This window comes from Protopterus annectens, chromosome 13.part0 (assembly GCF_019279795.1).
Source record: "Protopterus annectens isolate FY-2018-M chromosome 13.part0, PAN1.0, whole genome shotgun sequence".
In the NCBI taxonomy this organism is placed as follows: Eukaryota; Metazoa; Chordata; order Ceratodontiformes; family Protopteridae; genus Protopterus; species Protopterus annectens.
This window is the reverse complement of record NC_056747.1, coordinates 1087473031-1087498469: the sequence shown is the minus strand read 5'-3', so window position 1 is coordinate 1087498469 and position 25439 is coordinate 1087473031. Positions and strand designations below refer to the sequence as shown.

The 25439-nt window shown below is 40.2% G+C and overlaps 1 protein-coding gene across 1 annotated transcript in view; it reads right to left on the bottom strand.

Moving 5' to 3' along the window:
- Nucleotides 1–431: 431 nt before the first annotated feature.
- LOC122788124 (corticotropin-releasing factor receptor 1-like) overlaps nucleotides 432–25439 on the bottom strand; it is a 1637729-nt gene continuing 1612721 nt past the window's right edge. The window contains exon 14 of the mRNA XM_044055063.1: nucleotides 432–902. Within this exon, the coding sequence (XP_043910998.1) occupies nucleotides 762–902 (141 nt within the window). The 3' untranslated portion in view covers nucleotides 432–761. The remainder of the gene's footprint in view (nucleotides 903–25439) is intronic.

Here is a 25439-nt window from a genome sequence, read left to right as displayed (position 1 = left end):
ACTGAATTTAATGAAGTCTATAAAGGCCACACACACAGTAATAACATTAGTTAAATCAGTTGAAGTATACTGGTCTGCAATGGAAATCACCATGGAGAAGATTGTCCTTTCATCATGTGCAGCTCAGTTATTGTCCCTGATCTTCAAAAGTGAAGCAGCAACTAAGGAATATGTCTTTCTTTGTGCAGATAATAAATAGGGATCCTTAAGTAATGAAAGAAATCAAGACCTGGATAATCTTTAAGTAACTCACAAAGTAGTAGTCTGAAGCAATTTTCTTTTTGAAAAAAAAAAATATATATATATATATATACACATATATATATATATATATATATATATATATATATATATATATATATATATATATATATATATATATATATATATATATATATATATATATATATATATATATATATATTTTTTTTTTTATTTTTAAGCAACCTCTTGATTAATAAAAACCTGGAACATGAATTAACTGTTTTTTTTTTTTTAATTATTATACAAATTACACAGGCCAGATAGATTCAGATTTGTGTGAGTGGGGGGGAGGGTTGTTGGCAACCTGCATAGAAGTGCAGTAGAAATATTGAGTCTTAAAAAACATATGGAATGAAATGACCTTCTTCTGAACAGGTCCTGTCTATCCATGTCCCCGTGTCATTTCAGTATACCCTGTTTGCTCCGTGAAATGTTTACTGCTTAAATGTGGCTGGCTGGGCTAGCAGCAGCCTTGCACAACATCACTGTAGGAAATCTCAGGCAGCAGATGACTGTTTGATGCTATGAAAACTGACTCTTGTGGGAGATGTTGGAATTGACATTGCTCTGGCAACTCGGGCTTGAATAGAGTGCTTGTCCTGCCAACGGTGCCACCGTTTTCTGACAGCAGACTGAACCTGGAAAAAATAAATATCCAGTAATTAAAGATAAGAAAATACAAAGATAGAAACTGTGTTTTCTAACATAGATGTGAAAACATATCAAGTAAAGAACAAATCATGAGGCAGTATGCATTAAAGAAGTGTAATACATAAGTCAAGGCCAAGGTATGGAATGGCACAATGCTTTCTATGCTATAATGAAGTGTATTGAAGTAATTTTAATGCACATCCTAAAATGGTTTGTTATATTTATGAAACAGTGAAAGGCCAGTGATAGGTTAGGATTTAAACAAGCCAAATAGAATAAAAGACAATATATATAATATAAAACATGCATGCATTCACCATGGTCAGCTTATCTACTTTAAGTACAGTCAAACCTCTGCACATATGGCTACTGCATGGCTCAGAGGCATCAAAGAATTACAAAAACATGGTAGAGCCAGCAAACAGTGGACCATAATCCATTTATTGAGGAGAAGAAGGAAAGAAACATACCGGTTTCGGCCGTTAGGCCTTCCTCAGTGTTTCTACAAACACCGAGGAAGGCCTAATGGCCGAAACCGGTATGTTTCTTTCCTTCTTCCCTCAATAAATAGATTATGGTCCACTGTTTGCTGGCTCTACCATGTTTTTACAGCTTATCTACTTTATCAAATACAATTGCTAGTTTGTTTTTTTTTTTGAAGTTATGCTTGAAATCATTATGTTTATTAAAATGATAGTCAAATGTGATACATATTTTCATCTAGTGGAATTAAACCTTGGGCTGTAATATTAAAAACAATATTAGAACATCACTGGTAAATGTTTCAAAACAAATTAACAAGTCACAAATAAACACTTAAACTATATCTGTAACCCTTGCAGTCCCTTAAATCCCTTGAGTCCTGAATGCAGTTAACATATACATTGGTTTGCTTTTGGAGTAGATATATTCAGGTGGCATTATGTGAATGGAGATGTCTTGCCATTACAATAAAGCAATAATTAAAAAATGAAAAAACAGGCTAATCATGAACAGCTAGAAAACAATTTATTTGAATATGTTAACTTTATCACTGAAGACTGATGCCCTTAGGGGTCATTTCTTACAGCTCCAAGTACCTCTCCTTCTAGGTGTACTTCACTAATATTGTCCTTAGACAGCATATCCATAACTTGAGGTTCAAATGTACGTGCAAGGCACAACAACTCTGCATTGTGTAAGGTGATGTTGTGTGTGTTTGTGACTGTGCATGTGAGTGTGCATGTGTGTGTGTGTGTGTGTGTGTGTGTGTGTGTGTGTGTGTGTGTGTGTGTGTGTGTGTGTGTGTGTGTGTGTGTGCGTGTGTGCGTGTGTGTGTGTGTGTGTGTGTGTGTGTGTGTGTGTGTGTGTGTGTGTGTGTGTGTGTGTGTGTGTATGTGAGTGAGTACCCACACACAAGGGCACATGCACTCTCCTGTGCTGTATGAGTGTTCATGGTTTAAATCCACAGAAGGTACTCCAGCAGTGTAAAACTTCAGTGCCTTCCACACATTTAGACCATCAGCTGCACAGACAGGGACAAAAGGTGGAGACGTCTCACTCTATATTGGCACCAAGCATAACTCTAGTTAGGTTAAACAGGATGAAGCTCTGAAATTTATCCACATGCAAGTCACCATAGACAAAGTCCCATATCATATCCTAGGAAGCTATGGATCACCTTCTATGTTCCTAGAATCCCATAACTAGACCAACAGGAGACACTCACTGGGAAATACACACCTCCTTATACTCACAGGCACAATGATTCTTGGACTTTATTAACACCTGCTCCCATTTGACATCTACTTTTCAAAAGTTGAGGCTAATGTCAAAGGCCTCTGGCTGTCAAAGTCTGCACATGATTGCAAACTGGGAGTAGTCATAGAATCACCGCAGTACACTAACATCTTGCAAGAGGTTCTAACACAGACAAATGTCTGGAGCCAAAGCCATGGCTTAAAACTCAGTGCAAAGTAATGCATTATAGTACCTTTTGGAAAGTCAACCACCCTAGGAAACTACATCATCAATAAAACATCCCTAAGAGGTTGAATCACTAGTCAAGGATCTGGGAACACATGAGCACAGTAACCTGGCCTTCGGCCAGCATGTATCCATGGTAGTAAGAAAACCTTTCTATGTTGCTCAACTTATAAGTAAGTGCATGGCATCTCAGTCCAAAAAAGTCATTCTTATAAGTAAGTACATAGCATCTGGGTCCAAGAAATTCATTGCACCACTATACATGACCCTCATCAGGCCCATCATTGAGTATAATGTCCCCTTCAGCATGTACCTGACCAGACGAATGCAGCAACAGAAACATCTGCAATGCTCCCTTACAAAAAGAATACAGGGCATAAACACAATGTCCTACGTGGATCACTTCAAAGCTTTGTTTCTATACCTGGTATCCTACAGACTACAGAGAGGTGATCTATGCCTGGCATAAAAGGCACCCCTAGATCCCACTCTGATGAACCTTTTGCACAGCCACAAAACAAACAGCATCAGAACTACTAGATCTAATGACATACATTTTGCTTGCAACATAAATAGGACATGTTGGCGAGACAGATGTGAATCTCAAAAGAATTCCCTTTCTCTGGAACAGGCTCCACATCCATGTGAAACAAAGTACCTCCCTAAACCTGTTTTAGTGTAACTTGGACCATTGGATGGGAAATTGAAAATTCACCCCTGGTCTGGCATCCACATCTCTGATGGACAGAGGCAGTCAGTAAATTATGTTGCAACCAACAATGACCCTGTATAAATGTCTAAAACGTATAACTTGTAGGATACATTTGGGTTGCACTGCTAGGCTTATAAAGGCCCTAATGGTCATTAGCCTAGTATGCACCTATGAACCTATAAACCTATGAACAAACATACCCTTGACCAGAACTCACAGTGCCACACCCATCAGTGGTTCAAACATACTGGACCCGGTACTCACCAATATGAAAAATGACTGCACCCCCCAATGCCATTTTCTCACTGCTGATGTTGGACCACAAAGCTGTCTCCTTTAAAACAAAGACCACCTCAGTAACCCCAGCAAACCCTGTAACAGTTAGGAACTATTCCAAAGCAAACTACACCCTATTAAGCAATAGTTTATCAAAATTCAATGCCACAGCCAACCCATAGTTCTCAGCAGACCCTGTATAACCACATAAATGGCTGTAGAGAGGCTGGTATACCTAGTAGATGTATAAGCCCAAAACAAACTCTAAAAGCAAGCCACACTGGTGGAATCCTAAACTTAACAGAGTATATAACAAAAGGAAAAAAATCATGGCTAAAATCAGGAAGAGTAAAATATAATGATTGAAACTCTCTAATTACACTAAACAGGAAAGTAAGATGACTAATTAAGTCCAACACGGCCAGTTACAAGGTAAAAATAGCCTAACAGGTGAAAGATAATAACAAGGTTTTCTACAGTTATGTCGTAAACCTCAAAGGCAGCACATAATATGCTAAACTGGTGGTCAATAGTGCCACCTTGTCTGAGAAGAGAGATATAGCGAATTTGTTGGCTGACAAATTCATCTCAAACTTCACACTCAACTTCCTCGGCTATCCCAACATGAAATGCTACTAGCCGAACCCCCTAACAATTAATAGGGAGTGAGTCCTGGCAGTGCTCGCTAAGGCCAAAAACGCAGCCTCAGTGGACCCCTGAAAATATCCTTGGGATGCCTTCTAAATAGCTTGAAACATGACTTATCAGGACTGCTCTAGTCGCTTTTCAAATATAGCCTCAAAATATGTTTTGTACCATGAGAAAGGAGGACTGCAATGGTTATCCCACTTCACAAGGGTGGATCATCAACCAACCCCAGAAACTACAGAACTATGTATCTCACTAGTCTAATATGCAAAGCCATGGAATGAATTATCATGGAAGTGATTAACAAGGACATAGCAACCTTTAGACACTGGACTCAAGGCAGTTTGACTTTGTCAAGGGAAGGTCATGCTTACTAAACCTGGTGTACTTTTTTAAGAAGATCACCAAGGCAATGGATGAGGGGGAAATAGTGCATACTCCCTACCGGGACCTGGCTAAGATATTCGGTATAATATTCCACTCAGGTATATTTAGCAAATTCACTGAGCTTGGCATAAACACCTACATAACATGCTGGATTACCTGCTGGCTTACAGACAAGGCCGAGGCAGTCAGGACTGGTGATACCATCTCCACTAAGGGACCAGTCACCAGTGGGGTACTTCAGGGCTCCATGCCAGGACCACTCCTATTTGGCATCTACTTCTCAGAGGTAAAGGCTAATGTCAAGGACCTTTGGCTCACCAAGTTCACAGATGTCTGCAAATTGGGAACTGTCATATATTCCCCCATGACACTAACATCTTACAAGAGCATCAAACACAGACAAATGACTGGTGCCAAAGTCACGAACTAAAACTCAATGCAAAGAAATCCATTACAGTGCCTTTTGGGAAAACTACCCCCCAGGCTAATTACTCCATTGATGAGACATCCCTAAGAGTTGACCCAGTAGTCAGGGATCTGGGAACATATGTAGAGAGCAATCTAGCCTTTGTGTACCATGTGGCCAAGTTACTAAGAAAATTATTCTATGTCGCCCAGCTTATAAGTAAGGGAGTGGTATCCAGGTCCAAGGAAGTCATAGTGCCACTTTATTCATCCCTTATAAGTCCCATATTTGAGTACAATGCCCCCTTTGGCATATACCTGACCAGAAATATAGAACAGTTGGAATGCCCACAAAGGTTCCTTACTAGGGGAATCCAAGGTATAAACATATTGTCCTATATGGATCACCTTAAAGCCCTGTCTCTGTACTCTGTCTCCTGCAGGTGACCTATGCCTGGCATACAAGGAATCCTCGAATCCAGCTCTGATGGATCTTTTGCACAGCTGCAAGATGAACAGCATGAGAACCACTAGATTCAAGGATTTAAATGTTGGATATGACATAAGTAAGGCATGTTGGTGAAAAAGTTATGTATCTCAGTGGATCCTCATGCTCTTGAAAAGGCTCCCTATTCATTTTAAGTAGAGTCAGTCACTAACCTGTTTAACTGTAACCATAACCAATGGACAGGAAATGGAAATTTCACCTTGTGTCTGACTTACATGTCCCTGATAGACAGAGGCAGACAGTAATGCCCAAACTAATGTAATCCCCCACATAACCTCTAAAAAATTCCTAACAAACATTCCCTCTCCTAATAAATGACCACGATCCCTAGGGACACAACTGGGTTAGGTTGCATAGCTAGGCTTATAAAGGCCCTGGTGGTCATTAGCCTAGTATAGAACTATGAACCTGTGCACTATGAACTTATGTCTTAGTAGTGCATCCAGATACAGGGGTGTGAAAAAAGTTTATCTGGTGAACTGTGTGGATAAACATTTTTATTACCATCCTTTCCGTATCATTAGACATTTATGACTATCCCTTATGTATCAAGACAAGTTTATTGTCTTCATTGGCAAGTCATTGATCTTGCTAAAAATTCACTAAATGCTAAACATGAAATATTTAAATGAAATAAGTTAATCCTAAACTGGCTCTCCAAGCACACACAAACACACACACATACACACACACACACACACACACACACACACACACACACACACACACACACAGAATCCCCTATACCTCCTAAAACTTCCCTAACCCTAATCTACACATACTTTAAATAGAAACATAAAGCAAAAAAATAAAAAATTTAAGGGAAAAAGTAAAGTAAAAAATAAATCAAACTACAAACCACAACCACCATACACTTAAAAGTAAAATAGAGTAACTTCACATATCCTAATTGCATATATAAACCTTACAAAATACCTTCCCCACCTAAATCTAAGACAAGCTTATAAAGGTTTTTGTGATTAGGACGGAAAAAAAAAACTAAAGTAAGACAACAGTAGCTAAAAAATATAGCCAATCAGAAATCAGAATTACTGGCGAACTGGGCAAATCTAAAGTAATTAAAACAAACAAAACTATATCCGTAACCATACCTCTCAACTGCTCATATTTTTCAGAATGTTCATAGGTTCATAGGTTCATACGTGTGCACTAGGCTAATGGTCCTAGAGCCTTTACAAGCCTAGCCCATAAGATTACCCTGGCATCGTGCCACCTGACCTTAGTTCCCAGTACCTCTGTCGAGTAGAGCCACTGGAGTGATCCCCGGGGTGAATTTTCTATTTGCCATCCACTCATCAAGATTTCTGTTGAAGACGGCCAGTGCGGTGCTCTGTTTGACATGTATGGGAAGTTTATGAACCTGTCCCTCCAGCATGTTCTGTTGATTATGGTAATGAGGTTGAGGTGTCTGGGGAGTGTGGTGTGGAGTGATTGGGATTACTTTAGATGTAGCATTTCTAACAGAGCTGGGTCAGACATGGCTTTGTAAGTCAAGCAGAGATCGCATATAAGTAGGCGATATGAGACAGAGAATAGTTGGAGGTTTTTGATTCTGTCCATATAGGACAAGTGTTTAAGGCCTAGGATCCTCTTTGTGAGGTACTTTTGTGGTCTCTCCAGTTGTTGCAGGTGACTAGTGAGGTACATGCCAAATGGGGAATTGTACTCAATGATTTGGCCTAATGAGGGATGAGTAGAGGGAGACAATTACCTCTTTCTTCCTGGATGTAAAACCCTTAGCAATGAGATGTGCCACATAGAAGGACTTTCTGACCACAGTGGCAATGTGGTGGTCAAAAGAGAGGTTGCTGTCAACCTATGTTCCCAGATCTCTTATAATGCCTTCTGTGTTCAGTGGACTATCATCAATGTGGTAATTCAAGGGAACCAGGTTTTTCCCAAGGGGGATGACAACACATTTTTTGGCATTGAGCTTAAGGCCATGGTTCTGACACCAGTCGTTGGTCTCAGTGAGGCCCTTCAGTAGGATGTCAACATCACTTGGCGAGTTAATAATAGCTCCCAACTTGCAATCATCTGCAAACATTGTCAGTCAGAGTCCCTTCATGTTGGCCTAGACTTCAGAGAAGTAGATACCAAACAGGAGAGGACCCAGGACTGAACCCTGTGGGACTCCATTTGTGACTGGTCTGCAGTCTGACTTGGAGTCAGCTACTTTCACAATGTGGGTTCTATCTGTGAGCCAGTTTGCAACCCACCTAGTGATATAGGTGTTAATGCCTAGCTTAGTAAGTTTTTCTATGATTCCTGAGTGGGGAATAGTATCAAAGCCTTGGCCAGATCAAGGTAGGCTGTATGAACCACCTTGTCTTCATCCACAGCTCTGGTGACTGACTCAAAGAAGTCAACCAAGTTGAGCAGCCATGATCTACCCTTCACAAAACCAAACTGTGTAGGATCCAGAGTTTGGAGATTCCCTATATCCTTGTTTATTAGGTCCATGATGATGCGTTCCATAGCTTTGCATATCAGACTCATCAGGCTAATGGGGCAATAGTTCCCAGGGTCTGTAGTTGCTCCTCCTTTGTGGAGAGGGATGACTGTAACAGTGTGCCATTTGGTAGGTACAAAGCCTGAAGTGAAGCTGTGATTGAACAGGGCACAGAGGTGAGGTGCCAGTTCACTCTGTAGTTCATGCAGAATACAGCCAGGGATATTGTTAGGTCCCATAGAAGCTGTATTCTCGGCCTTGGACAGTGCTGTTTTAACCTGTGCAGCAGTAATACTGGGTGCCTGGCAATCTACTGGTATTGTGATTGGACCTTTGGGGGGAGAGGGGTAAAGTTGGCACTGAATCTGTCGGCCAGTATACTGGCAATATCTGTTGGCTCAGTATAGGAGGTAACATTGTGCAGAAGCTCAGAGCAAATCTGGGTATTGCTGTGGAGATTCTTCACATAACTATAGAAGGCCTTATGGTTGTCTTTACTATCTGCTGAAATTCTGTTTTCATAATTAGCTTTAGAGGATTTGATGAGGGATCTTAACTTTTTGTTGAGGATGATAAGGGAGTTTATCCATTCTTAGGACTTTACCTTATTCCGCATCAGTTTTCTCCTTCTGTTGTAGAGTTTGTTAATGGCAGGGGACCACCAGATTGGCTTCCTTTTTTGGAGGAGAGTGTCTTGGTTTTATTAGGTATGGTGAGATCCATGCATTTGTGAACATGTTCATACAGTGCATTGGTGTATGATTTGGTAGTCAGGCAACTATTTTCCATTTGCATGGGTGCCATGAAGTTAGCCACCTCTGTTTTTACGAGCTCAAAGTTAGCTTTGTAGAAGTTTATCATGGTGGTTACCTTTGCGGGGGTTGGGGGGTGGGAGGGATGTGGATTTCCAAGGTGATTAGATTGTGGTCGGATCTAACTAGGGAGGAGTTGACTATTGGTGTGGAGCAACAGTCACCCATGTTAGTAATGACCAGGTCAAGGATGTTGCTACCTCTAGTGGGGGTAAAAACGAGCTGGTTTAGGGCATTGGAATTAATGAATTCCAGGAAACGTTGGGCAAGTGTATTGGTACATGATAAGTTTTCCCAGTTAATGGAGGGGTAATTGAAGTTGCCCAGTATGAGAGTGTTAGGATGGACCCTAATATTATTCAGGGTGCTTAGGAACATCGAGTGTGAGTCTTGGGACATGGTTGGGGACCTATAGTAGGCTATGACCTGATTCGGTATCTTACCCGATGTTAGCTGCACCTGAAGTATCTCAGATGCATTATGCTGGGCTATCAGTCTAGAGGTGTGCGCATCCTTTATGAATATGGAAACACTACTGTCTTTGGAGCTCCGGTCCAAGTTCTGGGGCCGAAAGGTGTGGAATGAGTTATTGTCTGGTAGTGCAGGGGTGCTTTCTGCTGCCTTGAACCAGGTCTCTGTTACAGCACAAATGTCAATGTTCTCCATTTTAAGGAGTGCTTTGAGCAAGTGTATTTTGAGATTTAGACTTCTAGCGCTGAGCAGCATGACCCTCATATTGCATTTGTTTGTAGCTGTTATGGTGGTAATTTGGTCTTTGGAACACTGCCTAAAAAAGGCACTATAGGGGTGGCAAGAGCTTTGGCTAGTATTCAGAAGTCCAGAGGTGACAGATGCAGGCCATCTCTGGCAAAGCATTGAGGTCTGTCAATCATATCATCCCAGGCAGATACTGGATCCCTTTAGAATGACACCAGAAACTTAGCCAATTGTTGAAATCAATCATTTTCTGCTTGTTTTGTGGTATAATTCTGGGTGATGGTAGGATGCTGCTCAGGGCTAGGGTCATACCCACCTGCGCTACATAATCCGAGAGCTCCTCCATGTCTCTTTTCATGTAGTCCGGGGAGATACATCTCAGGTCCTTCACACCCACATCTACAATGGCAGAGTCATATTTGTACCTGCTGTTGAAGGACCTGAGTGCATGCATTATATGGTGGATCCTGGTGCCTGACAGGCAGCTGACTGTTACTTTCTCCTTATTCAGCCTAGTGAGTGGGACATCAGTGTGCCTTACTATTGAGTCACGTATGACTAGTGTGTTGGGCATGCTATTTTGCCTTAGGGGCTTTGGTTGAGTGGCACACTGTTTAGGAGAGTTATGTGTCTCGTGATTAATGGTGTGTTGTGGTGGTTGAGTGCATTTCTGCCTTCAAGGTCTCTGCTGTTTTGGAAGATTTTTATTGAGAGCCTCCGCAAAGGTGGGTGTGTGGTTTGTGTTTTTATGTGACGGCAGTGCTGGTGTGTGTTCTGAAGGACTATGTGTTCCATGTGGTCTGGTGCAAGTACCTTGAACTTCTCCTCTTGACCAGCTATTCCAGTCTTGGTTGGAGACAGCGTGGCTTCCAGTTTGGATATATAAGTGCATCTCTCAAAGTCTGAGTGTTGGGAGGTAAGAGGAGAGGTTTGTCAGTGTACATGAAGCAGTTGCTACATTGTCTCAGGATGCCCATGTTTACCAGTTTAATAGGAAAAAGCACAGGGAACTGATCTTTAGACATGCCTGGAGGGGTGAGCATTAATAATAAGTATTGGAGCTGTTTTCTTGTCAAACGTTTAGTGCTGGTAGAACTTTTGTGTGCTACAATACTTGCTACAAGAAGTCTGGTGAAGTGCTAAACTAATAAGCTAGTAAAAGTGTAGAAGAGGAGAGAACTAGCAGATCTAAGGGAAAAATTGAAGAGCAGACTTTGGCACACTCAGAAGCTTACAAACAGTTCTGGATACAGCAAATCTGTATCTGGAATAGACTAGTTTCAGGAAAGGCAGGAAACAAGGGCAAATGCAGGCTTTTTAACCAGAAAGTTGAAAGAGATGGAAAAACTGCCCAAACAGCCAATAAGCTACAATGTCTGGACCAGAAACCACTCCTCTTCTGCTAGATGTGCTACCTAGTGCTTTCCACTCCCACTGATAAGCTAGAAGGCTTCCTTCCAACACAGAAAGGCTTGGGGAGCTCAGAAGCTTACAGACAGTCCTGGATACAGCAAATCTGTATCTGGACAAGACTAGTTACAGGAAAGGTGGGAAACAACCGCAGATGCGGGCTTTTAAACCAAAATGTTGAAAGAGATGGAAAAACTGTCCAAATGGCCAATAAACTACAATTTCTGGGCCAGAAAACACTCTTCTTGTGGTAGATAGACTACCTAGTGCTTACCACTGCCACCGATAAGGTAGAAGGCTTCCCTCCAACATAGAAAGGTTTTGGGGGGCTCAGACGCTTACAAGCAGTCCTGGATACAGAAAATCTGTATCTGGACTAGAGTAATTACAGGAAAGGCAGGAAACAAGCGCAAACATGGTCTTTTAAACAAGAAAGTTGAAAGAGATGGAAAAACTGCCCAAATGGCCAATAAACTACAATTTCTGGGCCAGAAACACTCTTCTTGTGGTAGATAGGCTACCCAGTACTTACCACTCTCACATATAAGCTAGAAGGCTTCATTCCAACACAGAAAGCCTTGGCGGGGCTCAGAAGCTTACCAACAGTCCTGGATACAGCAAATCTGTATCTTGACTAGACTAGTTACAGGAAAGGCAGGAAACAAGCTTAGATTTTTTTCAGAAAGCAGCTAAAACAGCACTAAAACAATTGATAGTGCAGTGCAAGCTAGCACACTTGAGTGTGTAGCAATATTAAAGCAAATACAGTTTAAATAAATGCAATTTATTCAAACTGTATTCTGAACTGAATTTGTTTTATTCAACTCTGAACAGTTAAAAAGTGCAAAAAATTATACTTATCAGCTGAGAAGCACACTGAAAAAACAAGGAGATTTTTTTTTAGTAAAGTGCAAAGGGAGAAAGGAGGAGCCGAAGATAATTCAAGGTTAAGAACCTAAATGGGGTGGTCTTCTCACATGTTCTCTCTGTATCTCTCTGTATTAGGTAGAATGAACACTAGACTGGGAGGAGTGTCCCAGATCAAATTTATAGTACGGATAGGCAACTGCAAAACCACCAACTATAACAACACCAGAGGAATAGGTTGGGCAGGAGGGAGAAAACCAGTTTCAGAACAGATTAGAAAACAGAAAACAATTCCAGCAAATATATATAATTCAATCAGGCAAAAGTTAAGACAGTGCAGAACTCTGAAAAGTTAAAGTGTCAAAAAATATACTTATCAGTTTATTTGAGAAGCACTCTTCAGTCAGAACACAAGGAGATTCTAAATGGTATGTAGGAACTTACAAACAGGGACTATTTTTAAACCATGAAGCCTTGAAATAATCAGATAACACAAAAGCTTAGACCAGTTATACCAACTTTAAGAACACCACAGGAATGGGGAGGGAGGGACCAATTTCAGAACAGATCAGAAAACAGAAAACAATGCCAGCAAATATATAAACATCAGACAAGCAAAAGACAGTGCAGAACAATGAAAAGTACCAAAATATACTTATCAGCTTGTTTGAGAAACACTCTTCAGTCAGAACACAAAGAGATTCTAAATGGTATGTCTAGATTTTTGCCTCATAATTTTATTCTGTTCCTCATAAAATTTATGTTTTTCAGCCAAATCATTGTGGATTGACCTCACTAAATAATGACATACATTTGAGTTTCAGACCTTCATTAAATTCATGCTAATGCAAAATATATTATGTTGGCAACTTTTATACTTTTATACTTTTATAAGAGCAGTATTTTAAAATTTGTCCCTGATTTGGGGCCTTTGCCAACCCCCCCCCCCCATTTTGTTTAGCTTTGTGCAGATTTCTTGTGATTAGAGGTTGGGAGGTATGCCCCTTACATACCATTGAACTAAAAACAGCAAGATCACACTACACTGTTAAATTAAATTAAAAAAATCCAATTTACTTCAGAAACTGAAACAAATCGGAAGGGCAGTTCATTCATTAAAAACTTTTGAAACTGCAATAAAGACCTTTTCAGTAGAAAGTTAGACAAGTAAAGTCACCAGATGAAGAAACCAAAAAAAAAAAAAAAAAGCTAAAAGATGTGCAGAGGAATCCCACTGTATCCAGAAATGACTGTAATGTACTTTTACACCATAATAGAAATTGTTAAGTGTTTTCATCCCTTCTGCTACAGGGACTTCATCAGAACTGGACAGAGACCAGTGAAACCTAAATATATACCATTCCCTCAGACATACAAAGCTCTTTTATTGGTCAAATGAGTTCATTAGTTTATTGATCAACCTATCAAGTGAAACGACTCACTACAAATCATTAACTGGTGTAGAAGTTAAACAGACACAAACCAGGACAAAAATAAACCCTAACCATGTTGATGAAAAAATATTAAATATATATATAAAAATGTACATAAAATGCATAAACAGACTGGAAGAAAAGTGGGAGACCATGGAGTTAGTGTGAAGTACACTCATTCTCTTCCAATTCCAAGTCTATCAGGAATTCCTCTACTGAGCAATGGGTCTATTACAAGAGGCAAGGCAAAGGGAACAAGCTTAAGGGCAAGAAGATTGGTCATAAGAGGAAATAGCAGCAAGAAGACAAAGGGAAGTGCAGGGGGTGCCCAAGGTTCAGTCCATTCCTCGTAAGCAACTGTGACTATATCACACCATTGCCCCCAAAATCCCCACTTCACCTTTAATTCTTCCACTTGCACCCCCACAAAATGAAATAACAGAAGGCCAGTTGGCTTCTTCCTCAAAAAACTGGTTAGACACCATAACAGACAAATGTTTTTTGCAAATTTGCAAATCATGTCATAGGGCTACAAATTCAGTTCTTGTACAAGCTCTAGAATAGTATAACAACATTTGTTGCCTTTGTTTCATTATCAGTGAACAAAAGATGAATATAACTGCATCCAACAAGATGGAGAACCCTTGACCTAGTCTGTGGATTAAAGTTCATGAAACTGGTATTGTTTCAATTTTTGATGTTAGCCAGAAGTACTCCGCAGCACCCACAATGTGCCCAGTAATGAGTCCTTCTGCAATTTATAGAATTACATGTATCGGTAACATATCTAAGTACAATTGTAAATTCTTTCTGTAAGACCCAGCCCGTTGTTTCTACTACTATTGGAACTGTCTGGGTAACCTTCTTCCACATTTTCCTCATTTTTGGCTGCAAATCCTGGTATTTTATGACTTTACGTCTCTCTGTATGTAAGACACTGTAGTCATTGGGTGTAGAATTTCAATGCTCAATGCTACTTTTGTCTTGTTTTAATGGACTACTATATTTGGTTTTCTTTCATCTATTTTTTGAACTGTTGGTAATGGTAACACTTTATCTGATATTAATTTATTTGGACAATAATATATCCTATTTATTCTGTTATATCACACAAATTTCTATGGACAATCTTAACTACTATGTTCGTTTGTTTTAGCAAGCGTCTAACTTTTTGGGTTTTATTATCTTTCTGTAGTCTATTTCTTTCATTGATCTTAATATGTCTGTCAATCTGTATTAAATCAAGCAACTCTTCTCTTAAATCATTTTCTTCTAATCTTTTCTATTTAAAGTATTTGTTCTCCAGTTCCTGCTGGCATTCTATAGAAAGTGCAGGTTCCAGAGCATGTTTCTGTGCTACAGTCTCTTCAGTTTCATCCTGTGTCATCCGTTGCTCTGTCATATGGGAACTCACTAGCCTATCACTCCACAACATTGGGTCAGAGTTGCCACAGTTTCCTGTTCCTTCCCTTGCTGTGCAACTCCAACTGAACTTTTTGTACTGGTTTCCTATGGATGCTTTTATGTTACTGAGGACAAGGGAGCAAATTAACATGGTAAGGCTAATTAGGTAATACTGCTTCATGAAAAACATGAAGAACCAACAATCATAGATACAGTGGATATGTATACCTTACCAGGTGACCAGTTGTAGTTACTCATGATGAATGCAGCTATCCAGACTGTAATCTAGAATGAGCAGGTACTGTTAGGTCAATGCGTTAGTTGCAAATGGACATCCAAGTGATAAAAGCTTGCTATAACATGACTATCCTACTGGAAAAAACAGCTTTTTTTATGTGAGAGAATTTGGACTCGGTGTTATTAAGTGTTGTGGGCATTCACAGAGAATGGCCTGAACTTATATGTATGTAGTGAACAATATCTGAAAAAATAATTGTATTATTAAAGACAATGTTTGCAAGAAATGGCTTGTCTGTGTCATTTGCATTTAGTAATTGTCTATGCAGTCAGCAATATCTGAAAAGAAATATTATTATGAAGGACAATATTTGCAAAAAATGGCTTGTCTAAACAATTTGTAAGTGATAATGGTCTGTGCAGTCAGCAATGTCTGAAAGTGCAATATTATTTTAATATGACTTGTCTGAGCAATTTGTATGTGATAACGCTCCATAGTTCATAACAGAGCAATTCAAATATTTTATGAAGCAAATTATTATGAAACGTTTTATCTCTAAATTTCACTGTCCAATTATAAGAAGAACAAAATGATTTGTAGAAACAGTCGAGAAGGCTAATAAAGCAATACCTCCTATTTGTAATAATCTGTAACACAAGGTGGACTATTTTCTTTTGCTTATTACAGCATCACACATACTTACAGTTATCAGTGCTATGCAAACCATGTTAAGTTTGAAAGAAATTTATGTCTGAACTTGTTGAAACCAGACTTATGAAGTTAATTACATAATGTATAGCTTCAGAATATGATTGAGAAGTTATGAGATGTACAGCAAGTGCTGAGCAGAGATGATAGCTATGATAAATGGTAACTAGAGTGGATTGTTTCAAGGAGTGGGGGCCTCTGATGTATATCACTAATGTTGGGCATGAAGAAGACATGTATACCAGCTAAGATATGAACCTCAACAGTTTGGTAGTCTACAGCCAGTAACTAGATAGGTTCATGGGTTCATAGGTGTGTACTAGGCTAATGGCCCTGGAGCCTTTTACAAGCCTAGCCCATACAAGTGCCCTGGCATTGTGCTGCCTGATGTTAGGTCCCAGTGTCTCTATCAAGTAGAGCCACTGGAGTAATCCCCTGGGTGAATTTTCTATTTCCCATCCACTCATCAAGATTTCTCTTGAAAAGGGACAGCGAGGTGCTCTGCTTGCCATGTATGGGAAGTCTATTCCATAGCATGGGCAGTCTCTGGGTTATGAATCAGTCCCTCCAGCATGTTCTGTTGATTGTGGTGATGAGGTTGAGGTCTCTGGAGCATGTAATGTGAAGGGATTTGGATTTCTTTAGATGTAGCATTTCTAACAGAGCTGGATCAGACATGGTGTTGTAAGTGAAGCAAAGATCGCCTATAAGCAGGTGATATGAGACAGAGAATAGCTGGAGTCTTTTGAATCTGTCCATGTAAGACATGTGTTTAATGCCTAGGATCCTCTTTGTGAAGTACTTCTGAGGCCTCTCCAGCTGTTGCAGGTGTCTAGTGAGGTACATGCCAAATGGGTCATTATACTCAATGATTGGTCTAATGAGGGAGGAGTAGAGAAAAATGATGATCTCTTTCTTCCTGGATGCAAAACCCTTGCTAATGAGATGTTCCACATAGAAGGACTTTCTGACCACAGTGGCAATGTGGTGGTCGATGAAGAGGGTGCTGTCAACCTGCAGCCCCAAATCTCTTATAATGCCTTCAGTGTTCAGTGGGCTCCCATCAATATGGTAAGTAGTGGGAACTGGGTTTTTACCAAAGGGGATGATGACACATTTTTTGGCATTAAGCTTAAGGCCAGTCATTGGTCTCAGTGAGGCCTTTCTGTAGGATGTCTGCATCACTTGGTGGAGTTAATAATGGTTACCAGCTTGCAATTGTCTGTGAACTTGGTCAGCCAGAGTTTCTTTGTGTTGGGCTGGACTTCTGAAAAGTAGATGCCAAACAGGAGAGGACCCAGGACCGATCCCTGTGGATCTCCACTCGTGACTGGTCGGCAGTCTGACTTGGAGTCCACAACTTTCACACTGTGTTTTCTATCTGTGAGTCAATTTGCAACCCACCTAGTGATATAGGGGTTGATGCCTAGTTTGGTGAGTTTATCAATAATTCCTGAGTGATGAATGGTATCAAAGGCCTTGGCCAGATCAAGGTAGGCTGTATGCATTGCCTTATCTTCATCCACAGCTCTGGTGACTGACTCAAAGAAGTCAACCAGGTTGAGCAGGCATGATCTTCCTTTCACAAAGCCAAATTGTGTGGGGTCTAGAGTTTGGAGTTTCCTATATCTTTGTTAATCAGGCTCATGATGATGCGCTCCATAGCTTTACATATCAGACTCGTCAGGCTAATGGGGTGATAGATGACTGTAGCAGTGCGTCATTTGGTAGGGACAAAGCCTGAGGTGAGGCTGTGACTGAACCGGGCACACAGATGTGCTGCCAGTTCACTTTGTAGTTCATGCATGGCTAGGCTTAAAAAGGCCCATGTGATTGTTAGCCTAGTAAACACCTATGAACCTATGTAGAACACAGCCAGGGATATTATTGGGTCCCATGGAAGCTGTATTCTTGGCCTTGGACAATGCAGCTTTAACCTGTGCTGTAGTAATGCTGGGTGCCTGGCATTTTTCTGGTATTGCGATTGGTCCTTTGGGGGGAGGGATAAAGTTGGCACTGAATCTGTCTGTCAGCCAGTGTGTTGACAATATCTGTTGGCTCAGTATAGGAGGTACCATTGTGCTGTAACTCAGAGCAAATCTGGTTATTGCTGTGGAGGTTCTTGATATAACTATAGAAGGCTTTGTGATTGTTTTCAGTGTCTGCCATAAGTCTGCCTTCATAGCTGGCTTTAGAGGATTTTATGAGAGATCTCAACTTTTTGTTGAGGCTAATAAGGGAGTTTTTCCAGTCTTGGGACTTCACCTTTTTCTTCCTTCTGTTGTAGAGTTTATTAATTGTGGGGGATCACCAGATTGGCTTCCTTTTTTTGGAGGAGAGCGTCTTGGTTCTGTTGTGTATGGCTAGTTCCATGCATTTATGTACATGTTCGTACAGTGCTTTGGTGAATGATTCAGCAGTCATGCCACTATTTTCCATTGGCATGGGTGCCGTGAAGTTAGCCACCTGTGTTTTAGGAGCCCAAAGTCAGCTTTGGAGAAGTTTTTCAAGGTGGTTTTGATGACCCACCAAGTGAGCAAAGAAGTACCATAAAAGTGATGACTGCTTACAACCCAACTCCTGAAGGTAGAAGTGGTAAACAGTCTTCACTGAGAAGGTGTAACAACTATAGTCATGTTGCAAAAAAAGTTGTCCTTGCAGGTCATTGATCCAAGACAATGTGAGTAATAATTATCAGTATCATACCCCAGGTGCGACAACTGACCAGCCAAATGACCAGTGAATGATAGACAGCTGAGCTCAGTCCACAGCAACAAGGATCCTAATGCTGCAGAATCTTTGATAGGTGACACACCTGAAGGGTCCTTCCAGCTCACTGTTTTGAGTCCAATGAAGAAACAGAGACATTAACATAAGCATGTGAAAAGACTCCTTAAGGAGATATGAGAGGAGGAATACAGATATAATTCAGAAAATTAGAAGAAGCTGTTTAAAATAGTGTCAGAAATAAGGAGTTCTACAGTAAACTCTCAGTTAACCAGCACCCATGGGGATTGGTAGATGCTGGGTAACTGTAGTTTCTGATTGCTTGAGAGTTACTATTAAAAATATGCCTGACTTATACTGTACCCTATACTTTACTTACTATCCTTAATCTGGTTTGACTTTTTCTTAGGTTGGGGAGACAAGGAATTTACTTTTATCTTCCTTTTTAAAACTCTGAAACTCTAAAAATGTAAGGTATGTTTCTGCGGGGTGGGGATGGGGGGACAGAAAGTGCAACACATGAAAACTATACTGTATTTCTTCGATTTTTTTTTTTTTTCTGGTTACTTGAGAGTTGTGGATGCTTGAGTAACTGAAAGTTTACTGTAGTAATATTATGCATTAATTATTTAAATTAACATTGTTTCTACCTTGCTCACTACCAGCAGAACAACATGGCCGTACCTGATCTGGTTGCACAGGTTTTGGCTTGTCACTTTCTGTAAATGAACTGTTGTCTAGATCATTATCATCAACCCCTTTCTTCAAATTTTCTGCATGGGGTCAGGGTATTGTTTCAGCTGTCACCAACTCTGTCGATTGAATGCCACTCTTCAGCTTTCTTCAGAAGTCATGCCTGACTGTAGCATGTTTTCTGTCACACAATCTGTCCATCTGTTTGCTGGATGTCCATGTTTCCTACTGTTGTCAACCAGACATTTAAAAATTAAAAAATCTGTTTGAAAGACATTTAGCAGTCTTACCTTATGATCAGGAAAAAAGTCTGACATCAGGCACCTGTTTGTTGTTGCTATTTCAGGGGAGACTTGCAAAAGCTCTGGGAGTTGGTTTTCCCTACAGAGCTGTATCAGGGGCTCTGCACTGCTCAAAAACATGAACACAAGCTCCCCATTGGTCAAAAATCCACCATGAAGTAAAATGGAGAAAACAAGATTCATGAATTTGCATGAGACAGGTTATGTTGTTCTGACCCATAAGACTGTAAGCAGTTCCCTTGTAATCTATGAGAATTATTGTATTGTCTGTCGGTAAAGATTAAAAAAAGTTCAGTTAGTCAATATTTTCCTCAGAGGATTCATTTCCTAGTGTTATTGATTGCTGATCTAATAAAGTGGATTCTGTCTCTGAATCTGTCCTTGCTTGTGTTTTTTTTTTTTATAAAAGGAAAAAGTTCATCTGTCTGTGCGACACCCCATGTGAGCAGCATAGACTTCTAGTACATGTGATATCAGAGGGAGTAGAACTGTTCTGAAATCTCCAGTACAGAAGTACACAGATGTGGGTCAGATTCAAACCCACATATGATACAGCTGAGGAACAGGAACAGTGGTTAAGAGAACACCAGCAGACCAGCTACAACAGATGAGTTTGTGTACAATGCTGTCTGAGACAACTTGGGTGGAGGTAAACCCAGGCACATTATTGTAAACTGCCCAACTGTAAAAGTAAACTGTAGATCCTTAGAAAGTAAACTAGACTGTTGGCAGGAAAAAGGGTTATTGTGTAAATAAAGTTATTTTGCTGTTCTGCTAAAGGGGTAAACAGAGTATGGGAATATATGGCATGTGTGGCAAACTGGGCTGATACAAGGGCAATATATTCAGCTACAGAAAAAGTAACATGGTTAGGCCATAGCTGATCTTTTTCCAGAACAGGTTAGAAAGTGGTTTGTGGGCATGACAGGAATCTTGGACCCATGGGCCAACATGTCAGTGGCGACTAAAATGGATTTTGGTCCACAAAGGAGGCTTCTAACAACCAATATATCATGATTTTTTCCCAACAGAGGTTGGTTTAGTAAAAGCAATGCAAAAGGAGACCATACTAAAGAGAGGACTGCCGAGACAGAGAGCCTATCAGCAGTCTGGTGTTCACAATATCCCCTTTAAAAGAAGAAGTGGATATTAATTATGGGGTAACATGGAGGAGATGAGTCATGAAATGAGGGATGAAAAAAGTGTGGATTGAAAAGATGGACCAGGCTAGGACAGAATAGCAGTTGGCTAACAAAGAGGCTAAAAGAAGAATTGAAATAGCAAGGAACAAGGCATCAGATACACTGCCAGCTTCTGGAAAGTGACTCAATAGATGGTGCAAAGAAAGTCTATTAGGTTGCAAGGCAAAGAGAAAATGATAAAGAAGATGGTAAAACACCCTTCATAAGGGATGCTAGAAACAACTTACTCACCAGTCTACAGGACATCAAAAGCAGATGGAAGGAGTACTTTCAGCAGCTTCTGAATGAAGAACACCCCACAGTAGCTGTACTGCCAAAGACACAGACACACCGTACAATAAAAGAAGAAGAGGAAGCTACCCTAGAAGAAAGTAAGGACAGCACTAAGGAAACTAAAGCCAGAGACAGCAACAGGTTCAGACGAGGTCACAGCAGGTACGATAAGATGTTGGGTGAGATTGGGGAGAAATGGCTCCTGATGGTACTCATTGCAGTATGGAGAGAAAGATGTATCCCAGAAGACTGCAGAATAAGCATAATTGTGCCTGTGTACATGAACAAAGGGAGCGTTAATAACTCCGGGCATTGTAGTGGTATCAAACGCCTGTCACACTGCATGAACTTTCTGGAGAGTGAGACAGATAAACAAATATGCAGAGTAGTAGGAAGGAAGATGGGAGATGAGCAACTCAGATTCTGATCAGGATACAGAAACAACTGAGCCCATGTTTGCAGTGAGACTGATAGTTCAGAAGAAGCTAGAGATGAGGACACTGTCATACTAAGCATTCCATGACTGTGAGAAAGCATATGACAAGGTCTCAAGAATACTGATTTGGGTCGTCCTGCTGTGGTTCATAGTCCCAGACATATCAGTAGAATTAGTGCAGGCTACAGTATGTTCAAGGATCGAAAGACTCCAGTCCAATCAGTGTTTGAACTTACAGATGGGTTCATAGCAGGAGCATGTGCATCATGGTTCATCTCTGAACCCAATTCTATACTGATGGACTACATTAACAAACAGGTTACAGGGGACAGATCAACCAATTTGCTGTATGCAGATGATGTGGCATTACATGCTGTCCCTGAGCAAGAAATTCAGCAGGGGACTGGAATGCAAAACTGAAGGCAGATGGTATGAAACTGAGTATAGATTAGGCAGTTGTAATGACAACAAATTGGGGAAATCAGAAAAAGAAGCTGAGAACTGAGCTGGAAGAGAAGATACTGGAACAAGTTAACAGCGTTAAGTACCCAGTAGGGGTAGTTGAGGAGAAAAGAAGTTTGAAAGAGGAGGCCAAAGCTAGAATCAGAGGGGAGGTAACCAAGTGGTCAAGAATGCCAAGAAGCTGAAAAGTAAGATGTACAAAACAGTGGTACAACAAGTACTACTGTATGATACAGAAACCTGGGCAGTAAAGGCAGAGCAGGTGAGGAAGTTAGAAGTGATGTCGATGAACTGCCTGAGATGGGTGGTAGGGTGCACATTATGGGACAAATGAAGAAATAAGGATAGCAGACAAGAAGCCAAAGTACTTCCAATTACTGAGAAAATCAAAGAGAACAGATTAAGGTGGTGCAAGCACATGTGTAGAAAAGCAAAAGACAAATGGGTGAAGAAAATTTGGGGCAGGCAACAAGAAGGCGAGAGGAAACAAGGGCATCCAGCAAAGACATGGATGGATTGTGTGACAGAAGGCCAGAGAGAGTCAGACATGACTGTTGAAGAAGGAAGGAGAGTGGCATTAAATTGAGAGAGATGGAGAGAGTCGACATGACTGTTGAAGAAGGAAGGAGAGTGGCATTAAATTGAGAGAGATGGAGAGAGTCGACATGACACCCCAATCCCATGTAGAACATATGAAAGGGGGGATCGTTGATGATGATGAGGAGGAGGCATTCAATAAAGAAATCCATAGACATGATAAAGCAAAAGAAAAAGCATGGGAATGTCACATAGTAGTAATGTAAGTCCTTTACAGATATCTTAAGGATTCAATTATTCTGTCATTACTACTGTCCGATAAGAAAGTGCTTTGGGGCAATTAGGAACTCCTGCTCGGCTCATTACTGGTCTGATGGACTGCATGCCTAGTAAAATCTTATGAATCTATGAACCTACTAGTAACTCCATCGACAAAGCAAGAGTGCTACAGACATTGAGAAGGGAAAGAAGTAGATTCTGTGAAGCTTCAGAAAATTAAGCTATGCCAGATGAGGGATAAATGGGTTAGCATGACAGACGATATCAGTTGTGTGGGGTGCATTGTGTTAAGGTGGGGGGAAGAGGTAGATGATAATACTGGTGCAGACTTGGTTAGATGATGAAGGAGTGCGGTCTGCAGAAAAGAATGAAGAAAACTCTGGTGATGCAGTGGAAAGAGTAAGACTACAGCACTTGGGACGATAAATAATTCTAATTCAGGTAATGAGGGGTTGGGGACTATTTAGGAGTTTAAGAGTATGGAGCAGATGTAAAAATGGAGATCTAGGGTGGCAAGAGTAAAGAGGTTTTAATTTGGTTTCGGATGAAAGTTTCAATAAAAAATATGGGGCAGTGGAGTTTAGTAAGGATGAGAAGAGGTTAGCATTTAAAGGAACGGAAATGTTAGAATCAATTATTTAGCGGGAAAGTTCTGAGGTGAATGTACGATACTCATTCTCCAGAAATAAAAACAAAGAAGCAAGTAGGTTTGGGAAATTTTTGATGTGGCATGAAAAGGAAGTGAGGCAGTAGAGGTAACAAATAAAGGAAAAAGTATGTCAGACCAGGAGTTTGTTAAGCTGGTTATGGTGAAGATGCAAGGACAGCTAGACATAAAGACAAGGAATTGAAGCCTGTGGAAATGGAGAAGTGGGTGCAAAGAACAAGGTGGTGAAAAAAATGAGGTGATTAGGATCAGTGAAATTAGGTTATCAGTGGAACTGGTGGGATGGTTTGAAAGCTACATGTTAAGCTGAAGCGTTAACATCAAAGGAGATTTACGGTAGAGAAAAGCATTTGATTGGGGTATGAATGGGGTAATAATTACTGCCCTTAAAGAGGGCACTGGACAGAGGAATGAAGGAGAGTACAGAAAAAGTGGTTAGGAGAGAGGAATGAAAGAGGAGAGTATCAAAAAAGTGATTGGGAGAGATGGATGAAAGAGGAGAGTACCAATAAGTAATTGGGAAGTAGCAAAGATGATTAGCAGCAGAAGTGTAGATTAAGACATAGGTGGAGTGGGGATAATCATGGGAGGGAGGCTGCAGGTTTGGCGAATGGAGACAATGACAATAATTGATTTGGAGGCTGAAGTATTAGCAGAAAGGGTAAGAACAGAAGCAATAAAAATGAAGTTGACTATAAAATCTTAATGCAGAACAGATTAGTCAGTTGTTTAAGGAGCTTTCTTGGACACCATGTAAGGAAAAGGAGAGTGTAGTGCAAGGTTATATAGGTAAATAATGAAAAATAAAAGTGTAGGATGGATAATGTAGGAACACACTTAACAAGGAGGTAAGAAAATGGGGTGGTAGTAGCAATAAATCATATGAAGATTGATAAGCTGTTAGGTTTCCAGCATACTTTTATTAGAAGGAGTGGATGGAGATAGCAGATACATCGAGAGAATCTATTATTCCATCACTGATCTGGGATTGTGGCTTAAACTATGCAGGAAGCTACTATTATTTTTCTTTTACATGGAAAACTAGATCAGAAATGCTCAGAACATTCTCAGCTGATTTCTTTGTGCAAGTCAGATGTTAACGTTTTTTGTTAGGTGCAAGGTTGCAGAGGGTTCTGCTCAGGGTGGTGCAGTTAAGGATATCATTATTTAAGACAGAAGAAAGAGTTGGGAGGCAAAAAGAAGTGTTGCTTTATAATAGAATACTGTGAGCATTCCCTGTGTGTGAAAAAGGGCATGTATTACTCAGTTAAAAGTATATACTGTATAAGCAATAAAAAACTATGTTACTGCATTATGAAGGAAAAATAAATCATGAATTTAAAAAAAAAGTACTAAGAGATAATGGACTTCCCATGAACATTACGGGACTTGACACTGGAGAAGGACTGCTTTGTGGCCCTCGTAAAGTCTAGTGTTACCAAAATAATGCCCACAATGAAGAGTATTATTACACTTAGAAACTCAGCACTGCCAGAAAAAAAAAGATCGATTTGGAAATTCTTTCTCAAAAAGTACTTTATATAATGTTTTGGCAATGGCTTCCCTTATATGACAAAATGTATACTTACAGTGGAAGTAACCGGCTGTATATATTGGCTGCAGCAAAAGAGTTTCCTATCATATCAGACCCCATGCATGTGTATGTCTGTTTGTCCAAGATAGTGAAGTGTGACAGGCTTCACCTGTAAATGTCTATGAAAGATTACCATTCAAACATAGTTACTTTCGTATATTTCTGGGGTATGTCTGTTGAAAGTCTAGACCATTATTTTTAGTTTTGGGAAATAGATAATTTAAGTCTAAATGGTGGATGTATATTAATTCTGAAAATTGTTGTATCTCATGACAATCTCCCCTATGTCGAGGTATAACAAATTTGGAGTTGTTATCTGTAAGTAGTAGAGATGTGGAAGGAGTAGCCCCTCCCCTGTCAGGTAGTGTCTAGGGGACTTCCATAGTATA